General features: G+C 45.5%; 1 protein-coding gene and 1 non-coding gene across 2 annotated transcripts in view; one reads left to right on the top strand and one right to left on the bottom strand.

Moving 5' to 3' along the window:
* Nucleotides 1-1898: 1898 nt before the first annotated feature.
* Cers5 (ceramide synthase 5) overlaps nt 1899-11676 on the top strand; it is a 31021-nt gene continuing 21243 nt past the window's right edge. Inside the window, 1 exon segment of the mRNA XM_013348629.2 lies at nt 1899-2251. Within this exon segment, the coding sequence (XP_013204083.1) occupies nt 2055-2251 (197 nt within the window). The 5' untranslated portion in view covers nt 1899-2054.
* LOC113456768 lies at nt 7759-7865 on the bottom strand. Its single transcript, XR_003377509.1, has one exon. It is a non-coding gene; the product is annotated as a U6 spliceosomal RNA (small nuclear RNA).

Genomic DNA, 11676 nt, shown 5'->3' on the forward strand with positions numbered 1-11676 from the left:
GCACGCCTTTAATACCAGCACTCGGGAGGCAGAGGCAGGCGGATCTCTGGGAGTTCGAGGCCAGCCTGGACTACAAGAGCTAGTTCCAGGACAGGCACCAAAGCTACTGAGAAACCCTGTCTTGAAAAACAAAAACAATAACAACAAAAATTGTTAGAAATGAGAAATGCAGAGCTGAGGGTATGGCACAGCCGGAGAGCATATACTTCATTTGTGCAAGGCCCCTGGTTGAATGCCCGACACCAAAAAAAGTAAATACAGCTATGTGGGATGGGTTCTATTCTACAGCCTCCTTCAACCAGAGGGCCCAGAAAACTTAAAACCCACACTCCCTATGGGGCACAGGCTGAACTAAGGTTTCAAAAGCACTCTCATTGCAGCTGCTCTTCCAGGACGCCCCTCACCTTGACCCTTAAACTTAGCTTACTGGTCGGAAAGTTACTTTGTCTGTTGTCCTCAGACCTAAAGTTGAGATTTACTTCTTGGAATTTCCATCACCACCCGTCCCTAGTTAGTTTCTGGCAATTAACCTTGTAGCTAGGTTTTAACTGGTAGGGTTCAGGGTTCTCTGGCAACTGAAGGATAATTTAGTTTTCTGAGAGTGCCTGGTCTATGGTTTGCTTCCTTGTTTGTGGAGATTCACAAGAGTTCAATGTTCACTTGGAGCATTTACGATTGAGGTGGCTTGTAGGATAAGGAAATCAGGGCTCTCTGGAGGCTAAAGAGTTTCTAGTTTCAGCTGCTTATCTATATGACTTTGGACAAACTATTCTGCCTCTTTGGACTTCAGTTTATCCTTCCATAAAATCGTGCTACAGATTTCATAGGAGGCAGGAGTGAAAGAACCCGTGAAATACATTCTTGGCAATGCTTGCTACAAGACAGATCTCATTAGAAACGCATTTATTTATTTTTCTTTATTTCCCTTTTCCCCATGGGGGAAAAAGGGGAACTTTTTGGTTTGATACCGTGTTCAAACTGGTCTTAAAACTCACGACAAGGGGGCTGGAGAGATGGCTCAGTGGTTAAGAGCATTGCCTGCTCTTCCAAAGGTCCTGAGTTCAATTCCTGGCAACCACATGGTGGCTCACAACCATCTGTAATGAAGTCTGGTGCCCTCCTCTGGCCTGCAGACATACATGCAGACAGAATATTGTACACATAATAAATAAATAAATATTTAAAAAAAAAACTCACGACAATTCTCTTGCTTCAACCACCCAAGTGCTGGCTGAGATTACAGTTATGAAATACAAGCTCCCCTCCCCCTATTCAAAAAAGACTGGGGGTGAGTGGGGTCTCACGTGGCTCAGGTTGGCCTTGAATTTGCTGGCAGCAGAGGACGACCTAATCCTCCAGCCTCCACCCGCCTGTGCTGGAATTACAGGGTTGTAATTTAAGGATAACATAAGGCCCCACATTTTCTCTGAGAAAAAGTGACGGTGATTTTAAGACCTAAAGCAAAGAAGTAGGATGGAGACCGTGGAGGAGCATCAAAAAAGAGATTGAGATTAACAAATCTGTTTATGGTGAAATGGGTGGTAGTTAGAATCAGTTTGGACGAATGGCACAGCAGATAGGCTGGGACACAGGCGCTGGGAGTGAAGATCAGAATTGTATCAACTGGCTGGGAGCCAGGATTTGAATCTACTGGACTAGGAGGAATGTTTCCAGGTGGGAGAAACTAGCCCGAAGTAGGGGTGTGGCCGTGGCGGTGGGTGTCAAACCTGCTGCAAGAAGCTGGGCGGGGCTCAGGCTGCAGGTGAGAGGGCGTGGCAGAACGTGTGGGCGTGGCCAAGGCGAGCGGGGCGAGGGAAAGCTAGGCCCCACCTGAGCGTGCCCGGGTTCCTGCGGAGGCGGAGTAGGCGGGAAGGCGAGATGGGCGGGGAGGAGGCCAAGCCTGCCGGAGAGGCGGGCTGGGCTGCTGGGAGGACCCGGGGACGGAAGAGGGTGGCCGTAGGCCGGGCCCCGCCCCGGGGCTGCTTCCCAGCGGGTTCCGTTGGCCGTGGCTGCCGCGGAGGCTGTGGCGGCAGTGGCCGCCGGGCGGGCGTAAGATGGCGACTGCGGCGGCGGGAGCCCTGGGCCTCCTGTGGGGCTGGCTGTGGAGTGAGCGCTTCTGGCTGCCGCAGAACGTGAGCTGGGCCGACCTGGAGGGCCCGGCCGACGGCTACGGCTACCCGCGCGCCCGGCACATGCTGTCGGTGTTCCCGCTGGCGGCAGGCATCTTCTCCGTGAGGCTGCTCTTCGAGCGGTGAGAGCTGCTGTGCAAGGCCGGGGGCGGCGGGCGAGCGGGGGCCGGCGGGCGAGCCGGAGGCCGAGGCCCGGAAGCGACCGGGGGAGCTGAGGCCGCCGTGGGGATGCGCGCAGCCCGTGGACGCGCTCTCGGAGCCTGCGTGCATCCCGCGAGTCCGGGGTGTGGGCAAGTGAAAGAGGGCCGAGGGGGACGTCAGGTCCCCCGAAGTGCAGACCCGGGACTTGCATGGGGTTTTTAAAAGGCTGCCTTTCCACCTCCGAGAGCCCGGGAGTGAGTCGCGCTCCCGCAGAGCCCTGCGCGAGGACCAGGAAGGGCCCAGGAGAACCTGAGTTAGTTGGGCTCTTGGAAGTTTTTGTGCTCAGTGCAGGCACCAGACCTTCCGAGCGACATAGGGGGGTGCATGGGATGTAATACTTTCCAAAATTACTTTAGCTTCTGAGAGGTGAAGGAAACCGGATCGGTTAGGCCCCAAGCCCGGATTTGTTAGCGCGTGGACGCCTGTTAGTGTGACAGTCGACGTCTCGCTAGGATAGGGTGTGGTGAAGCCTGAGACTTCCAAAGTTTGGGGAAGGTGTCAAGAGGAACTGCCCAGCGGGCCTTGGAGGCCTGCACGGGAGGAGGAGTGGTCACTTTGAAGGCCTCGGAGCTGGGAGGTTATGGGAAAACAGTTTTGTGAAGCAGCTTCTAAGGCTGTAGTATTTGCGTTAACCATATGCTCTGAGCTGGTTTCTCCCTTTCTTTGAATGGTGGGTCTTATCTGCTGCCAAAACGATATTACTCAGCGAGGGTTTTATGATTTTATAATGTGGATTTATTTATAGCAGTGTGTGTTTTTGATAAAGCTTACTCAAACGCCAAGAAAGCATTTTCTGCAGAGGCAGAGGCGTCGTCTGTAAAAACCTTTATCTAGAACAAGCAAGGCTGTGTTGCAAGAAGGCCCTTTTCTAGTGTGGAGATGTGGTTTAGACAAGATCATCCAGTACTCAGAAATAATCTGTTTGGGATTACTTCTTTGATTTGCCTATACCTAACTTTTTTTCTTACATGTAGCTAGTCACTTATCTGCATTTATTACTGCTGTTTGTTTCTTGTAAAAGTGCTGTACCAGATACTCAAGTGAAGAAGTGAATAATATATAATATACAAATATGTTTTTTAGATGAAGTAAATGGAATTCAAAGTCAATGCCTTTTCTGGGCCCCAGGAACTTAGAGTTTTCCAAGGTAATCATTATTTTAAGTATCCTTGAGGTGGAGGTGGAGGTGCAGGCTTAGGAGTAATACGAGACATAATGACTATCAAGGGAAACAGACAATCCAATACAGAATCTTCTTTCATTGCCATAGGAATATAGTCTTTGCTTTTCATACAGGTCCCTACCAGTTCTGTGAGTTCCCTCTGCTAGTGATGAAGATCCCTTGTTTATAAACACCATTTTCCATAAAGTTATGTATTCTAATTCTAAGGGTTTCCCCAGATGGCTGGAGACTGTTTCCTGGAGGAGTCGCTGGAAAAGAGCCTTTCCCTTTGGGAATTCTAGCTGCACGTTTCTATGGTGACCAGTGTCAGGGTGAGCAGGCACTCTGTCTAGTGTTCTTGTCTAGTAGGGACACTCACCTTGTTTCCTCACCTGTGATCCTAGGAAAAGTTGGCCCTAGAAACAGTCTTGCTATTTTGTTTCCCTTTAAGACTCGCTTTCACAGAAAGAGCTTAGAATCATCAGCTGCCTTGTTGGGTCGCTGGTCTTCCATAGAGGGAGCAGCAGCTACACTAAAGCACAGTGAAAGCCTATCCCAGGGCCTGGAGAGAAGACTCAGCCGTTCAGAACTGTGCCAGACAATCAAGTGCCTTCCAGAGTTTGATTCCCAGCCCACAACCATCTGCAACTCCAGTTCGAGGGGATCGGAGGCCTCTTCTGACTCCATGGGCATCAAGCTTGCACATGATGCACAGACATGCATGCCATCAACACACACACACACACACACACACACACACACGATAAATTAGGATTTTTTTACAAGATATAGTGGCACACACATTAATCCCAGCATTCAAGACACAGAGACAGGCAGATCTCTGAATTCGAGGCCATCTTCTTAGTCTCATAGTGAGTTACAGGACAACCATCGAGACCCTGCCTCAATAATACAAAAAAACAAAAAAGCCTATCCAAAATAATTGGGAAGTTGTTTTTTTTCTGCATTTTCTCATTTAGTTTCTAGAAACAAACGATGTAGCAAATCATAGGCTGGCACATGGTAGATGCCACCCTCCTTTTGCAGACAATAAACTAAGTCTAGCAGGAGCTGGAGGTTTTGCTCATTGGTGCTCCACTCAGTATTGAGCTCCTTTCCCCGTGTTTGGAGTTCTTTGATAGTACATGATAGGACTATTTCCCTTAAGCCACCTTCCAGGTGTTTTTGTTTGCTTAAGACAGAAGCTTAACTATGACACTTTATAGTCCAGCTGGCCTTGAACTCACAGGAATTCTTCCTTAGCCTCACCCGTTCTGGGGTTACAAATGTGCACCCTTACATCAGCTGTAAGATTTAACTTCTACCCCAGTACTCAAGAAGCTGAGGCAGGAAGATCATGAATTTGAGGGCCAGTCTGGGCTATCTAGTGAGTTCCAGGCCAGCCAAAACTGTGTATTGAGGCTGTCTATCAAAATGGGGGAGCGGGGAGGGTTTAACTTTTTACAGGGGGCGGAATCCAAGGTACTCCTGTACTTGATTTTTTTTTATTTATTTATTATGTATACAATATTCTGTCTGTGTGTATGCCTGCAGGCCAGAAGAGGGCACCAGACATCATTACAGATGGTTGTGAGCCACCATGTGGTTGCTGGGATTTGAACTCAGGACCTTTGGAGAGCAGTCAGTGCTCTTAACCTCTGAGCCATCTCTCCAGCCCCCTCCTGTACTTGATTTAATGTGTTTCTAAGGGAGGGAAGATTGAATTATTACTCTATTTCTTTTTTTTTTTAATTTTTTTAAATTTATTTATTTATTTATTTATTTTTTGGTTTTTTCGAGACAGGGTTTCTCTGTGGTTTTGGAGCCTGTCCTGGAACTCCCTTTGTAGACCAGGCTGGTCTCGAACTCACAAAGATCCGCCTGCCTCTGCCTCCCGAGTGCTGGGATTACAGGCGTGCGCCACCACCGCCCGGCTTTAATTTATTTATTTATTAAAGATTTCTGCCTCCTCCCTGCCACTGCCTCCCATTTCCCTCCCCCTCCCCATTACTCCATTTCTTGAGATATAGATAGGTGTAGAGATATTTAAGAAAGGGTCTGTCTATGTAGTCCTGGTTGTTCTGGAATTTGCTATGTAGATAAGGATAGCCTCCAACTCAACCTCTGCCTCCCGACTATTGGAGTTAAGAGCTATGTTTTATGTTTTAAGGACTCTCTTTCTTTCTTTCTTTCTTTCTTTCTTTCTTTCTTCCTTTCTTTCTTTCTTTATTTCTTTTTCGAGACAGGGTTTCCCTGTAGTTTTGAACCCTGTTCTATAGACCAAGATGACTTCAAACTCAGAGATTTGCCTGCCTCTACCTCCTGAATGCTGGAATTAAAGGTGTGTGCCACCACCATCTGGCTGTTTTAAGGAATCTTAACCCTATCCTACTTAATAAAAAGCTATCCTCCCCCGATAAAGTTTTGCCATGTATTCTGGGCTAGTTCAGAACTCAAAATCCTCCTGCTTTGGCCTCCCAACTGCTAGGATTACAGGTAGATACAAACAGGCCAAGCTTTCTTAGAGGTCTATCAAAAATTGGAGTTTACTTTCTTTTCCTTCTCATAAACCATAGTGCCTTTCTTTCCTTTCCATATTCTCCAGAGAACTGCAGCCTCCTCTAATAAGAGATTACTGAAAAGCTATCTGACCATAAATAAAATATATCTCCTGCAGTTCAGGCTGGTTTCAGCTCACCACGTCACTCAGCCTGGCCTTAACTCCTGGATCTTCCTACCCCCACTGCCCAAGGGCTAGGATTACAAGCATGAGCCGTCACACCCAGCACTATTATCTACTGTTTTCAAGAACTACAGTGTGGATTTTAGGATATAGCTCTGAGATGGAGTGTTTGCCCTGGGCTCAATCTCCAGCACAGGCAAAAACAAACTCACTCCAGAAGCAGCTATTACCTATCAAACAAAAGTGGGGTGATCTGTCCAGTGCCCAGTGTAGCATGTGACCAGTAGATATTTGTGGGATGGATGGAAAGGGCCTGCTCATCTACACAGATGCTCAGGGAGCTTTCAGGGTTACAGAGAAGTCTGGTGTGAAACAGACACTTTGATTGAGTCAGGGTGAGAGGATTCTGTGTGACATTTCACCATGTTATAGATGCACACCTAGCATTTTGTACAGCCTCTATCTTCCCTCTCTCACGAGCATCCTCATGACACCCACTGCCCTGCCTCCGTGCTCTCTCACAGAGGTGCTAACTCTTCTAGGTTTATTCTTTTCTCTAATATTGTATTGTTCATTGAAACCTGAGAGAATGGTCTAAGCCGATCTGTTGTATCTCATTTTTGTCTGTTTTGTTTCTGAGACTGACAGGATCTCTCTTGCCCATGCCACCCTCCCTCTTCCTCCTGATTGTTGGGATTACAGACATGAGCAACTCCTCTGGATTTTTAAGCTAAATTTTAATAAAGTTGTTTGAAACTTGATACCCACCTCCTGAGTAGTTGTCCCTTGGGATCAAGCAGGAGCCAGTGGCTAGATACTGATATCACCAGATCTGCGTAGGCTAATTTATTTAGGATGTTATTGCAACAGGAGTTCACGCTGCCGGAAGACAATTATTTTGTGAATCATGCAGGACAAGGGTGCGCACTTTCCCCGCTGCTTAGTTCAGTCTTCTTTCTTGTCACTCAAAGGCACCTTCCTAGGGTGTTTGAAGGATTTTCCTGATAGCGTTTTTCTGTCACTGGGAACTGGATAATTTCACTTGCAGGCCTGTTATGTCTTTGAGACATGGCCTTGTTTGGAATATGTCGAATGAAGAGGCTGGCCTCAAACTCCAGAGCTCTCCTATCGTTGCTTTCTGAGTGCTGGGGTTAAAAGCAGGCACCACCACACCTGGCTGGGCACATTTCTTAGCCTATCTTTCTCTTTCCCCTACCCCAAACAGGGTTTCACGATATAACTCTGGCTGTCCTGGAACACATCACTTTAGCCAGTATTAACACCCCTTCCAGAGGTCAGAGCCTTTGAGGAGAATAGCCATAGATGCTGATTAGGTTATAAGAACACAGCCCATTCCTCTGTGACCTAAGCTTATTCTGTTGAGCATTGTTGAATTATAAATCACAGAATTAAATGACATTTGCAGATCAGCTGAGTTGGTTGGGAAAATGGTCACATGGTCCTGTCTTATCTTTTTTTTTTTTTTTTTTTTTTTAGGAAGGAAACACACAGTAAAACATTTATTCTATTCCAACTGTCACCAGTGTGAAGGGAATGGCTGCACGGCTCAGAGGCATGCTGCTAAAAATATGGAACGCTTCACGAATTTGCGTGTCATCCTTGCGCAGGGGCCATGCTAATCTTCTCTGTATCGTTCCAATTTTAGTATATGTGCTGCCGAAGCGAGCACTCCTGTCTTATCTAAAACTCACTTCTCAGCCAGCTCTAGATGGTCAGAGTCCCTCCTCACTCTGGAATTCTTTTCTGCACAGTTGGTGTTGGTGTTTTGCAGACAACACAGAATTGTCATGACTGAGATCAGGTTCCTGAGTATCCTGGAGACAACATATCTGTCACTGAAAAGAAACATGTTACTTACTTTTTGCTAGTACCACCTCTTGATTCAAAGTATTAAAGTCTTCTAAATAGGTAAAGAGGTTAATGAAAGAGCAGAAATAACATACCTTCCTTATAGAGTTCGAAGAGATCTGCCTATTTTAAATTCCTCTCCAGAGATATTTTTAGACAAATAAAATCTTAGTTATAAAGAATATACCAAGTTTTGACCATTTGTACTTGAATCTATTCCAATTTTAGCATTAGGGAAATTGAGATATTGTTGCAAAAGGAGTTATTCATAACTTTCCAAAAACAAAGAAACCAGCTTCCTTGATAGAATAATTAGAGTAATGTTGTCCAGTATAGCAACCACTGCACAAGGCTCTTAGGATTTCAAATATGAGGACTCAGAGTTGAGATAGAAAGTTAATAAAAAGTATACGGGCTGGAGAGATGGCTCAGAGGTTAAGAGTACCGACTGCTCTTCCAGAGGTCCTGAGTTCAATTCCCAGCAACCACATGGTGGCTCACAACCATCTGTAATGAGATCTGGTGCCCTCTTCTGGCGTGTGGGCATACATGGAGGCTGAACACTGTGTACATAATAAATAAATAAATCTTTTAAAAAAAATAAAAAGTATACACTGGCTTTAAAAAAATGACATCTCAGTTTTTACGTTTATTGAGGCAGGGTCTTGTGTATTCCAGGCTGGCTTCAGATGACTAAGCCTATCTGGTTTATAGAGCCAAGGGCTTCTTTGGTGAGCACTGTAACCGATGAGCTAAATTCCTAGCCTACTCTTTCTGCTCATTTACATGTTGACAAGCCAGTACCTTGTACAACTTCTGTTTTGTTTTGTTTGATGCAGAGTCTCCTGTAGCTTAGGCTGGCCTCCGACTCCTTAGGTAGCTGACTCTTTAGGTAGCTGAAGCTGGCTGGCCTTGAGCTCTTCATCCTCCTGCTTCTACTTCCAGAGTGCTAGGATCACAGGTGTACGCTACCATACCAAGCTTAATATTTTGGATCTGTCATATAAAATCAATAATGTAAAAATTAATTTTGCTTGGGCTTGTCTTATCTGTTTTGATGGTGGTTTGATTAAAAGCTTTCACCACTATATCCAGTTTAAGAGGACAACTTTTTTATTTTGTTTTTTGGAGACAGGGTTTCTCAGTATAGCCATTGCTGTCCTGGGGAACCCACTCAAACTCAGAGATCTACCTCTCTCTGCCTCCCAAGTGCTGGGTGTGCATCATCACTGGTAAACTCGAGGATAACTTTGTTGTTGTTTTGTTTACTTTTGTTTTTCAAGCCAGAGTTTCTCTTTGTAGCCTTGACTGTCTGGAACTCACTCTGTAGACCAGGCTGGCCTCGAATTCAAAGATCTGCCTGCCTTTGCCTCCAGGGTGCTGGGATTAAAAGTGTGTACCACCACCATCTAGTTCTGAGGACATTATTTTGAAAATTATTTTATGTGCATGAGTGTCTTGCCTGCATATAATCTGTGCACTCTGTGGACCTGGTGTTTGTGGAGGCCTCCAAGGACACTAGGTCCACAGAGAATGCATCAGATAGATCCATTGAAATGCATTGAAACCATAGTTAATAGGTTGTGAGCTACTGGTGGATTCTGAGAGCCAAAAATGGTTCTTAAAGAACAGCAGTGTTTCTTACTGTTTATCCATCTCCCTAGCTCAGATAATAATATTTTAAGAGTAGATTCTCACAGACTGGGTACAGTGATACACACTTCTAATCCCAGCACTTGGGAGGCAGTGGCGAGACCAGCTTCATCTACAGAGTTTACCAGGACAACCAGGGCTACACAGAGAAACTGCATTTTGGAAAAAACAACAACAAAATAAAAACTAGGCATGATGGTATACACTTGTAATCCCGTCATTCAGGATGGAGGCAGGAGGATCAAAAAAAGGGGCCTCCCCCACCACTGCCAAAAAAATCATAAGGAAACTTGTTTGTTTTTGAGACAGGGTTTCTCCAAGTAACAGCCTTGAGTGTCCTGGAACTCACTCTGTAGACCAGGCTGGCCTCGAACTCAAAAGATCCGCCTGCTTCTGCCTCCCGAGAGCTGGGATCAAAGGCGTATCACCACCACCCAGTGACAAGATAAAATCTTAACAGTGGGCAGAGTGAGTAGAGGTCCTCAAGGGCTAGGAGAATTTCTAATATTAGTCCCTGAGTGATTTAAGTAATCAGATATTCTATTTTTACTGATATTTGATTGATAGTAACGTCTGGTTAACCATTGCTCCGTATTTTTACTGTCTAAATCTGCTCAGTAGTTAATGATCTGTAAACAAACAAACAAGTTTGTCAAGTAATCATGTATACACTGGGAGCTGCACGGCCCAGGAGGGCAGTGGGAGTAATCACATTCTGTGTTGTGGCTTGTGAATCCAGGGTTTCTAGTTGACTGGTGATCTAGGCCTATAGTCCAGCACTCACAGGATTGAAGCAAGATCACAAATTTGTGTCCAAAATTAGCAAACACCAGAGGTGGGGGTGGGGGGTTAAGAAAGATATTCCTTGTAGATTTTAGCTTCTGGGTAGCAGCTGTCTTAAAAGTTTCCATCATAGGCACAGAGTGTCTTCAATTAAATCAGATTGTTGTGGTTGTTTAATTCTTCCTGATCATAGATTAAAACTGGCTTACTTAGGGCTAGAGAAATGCTCATCAGTTTAGATACTTGCTATTCTTGCAGAGGTCCTGGGTTCAGTTCCCAACATGCACATGGTGAGTTAAAAACCATCCCTAACTTCATTTCCAGGGCATCCAACACATTCCTCACCTCCTCAGGTGCCAGGCATGCCCGCGGTGCACATACATGCAGGCAGAACACCCATACACATAAAATAAAATTTTGGTTAACTTGAATTTCTGATTCCTCAGAAGGCAATGACCTTCTACACTTGATAAAGCACAAAACTGACCCATCAGCCGGGCGGTGATGGCGCACGCCTTTAATCCCAGCACTCGGGAGGCAGAGGCAGGCAGATCTCTGGGAGTTCGAGGCCAGCCTGGTCTACAAGAGCTAGTTCCAGGACAGGCACCAAAGCTACAGAGAAACCCTGTCTCGAAAAACAAAAACAAAAACAAAAAACTGACCCAGCAAGTCTTTGTCTTTTGAGGTGGCACTTCACCTAACAGGGATTTTTTTAAAAGGAACTTATCTATTCATTTACTCACTCATTTACTGAGACATTGTATTGACCAAGCTGTGTTTAGAGAAATCCATGTGTGCCTGTTTAAGGAGTATCAAGGATTTATTAAGATATGAAAGAGGGGAAATACACTCACGAATACAGGATATGGCAAATCCAGTTATAGAGACCTTGGAAAGCTGGGAACCAGTCTTCACCACCCAAGAGAGAGAGGACCACCTTATAAGAGGTAACGTGGACAAGAAGTACCACCTCTATCAGGCTAGACAGCCTAAGGTTATAGGTGGGGTGAATACCCAACACAAAACTGGTTTAAAATTTGCTGTTGTAATCCAAATTGGCCTCCACTTCACTGGATAGATTACACCACTGTACTTAGTTTGACTTGTCTGGTCAGTGTTAGATGCTGACCCTAGGGTCTTTGTACTGCTGAGCTATGACCATGTCCTCTTTGTTTTACTCCTTATTTTGAGACAGG

This window comes from Microtus ochrogaster, chromosome 15 (assembly GCF_000317375.1).
Source record: "Microtus ochrogaster isolate Prairie Vole_2 chromosome 15, MicOch1.0, whole genome shotgun sequence".
Lineage (NCBI taxonomy): Eukaryota > Metazoa > Chordata > Mammalia > Rodentia > Cricetidae > Microtus > Microtus ochrogaster.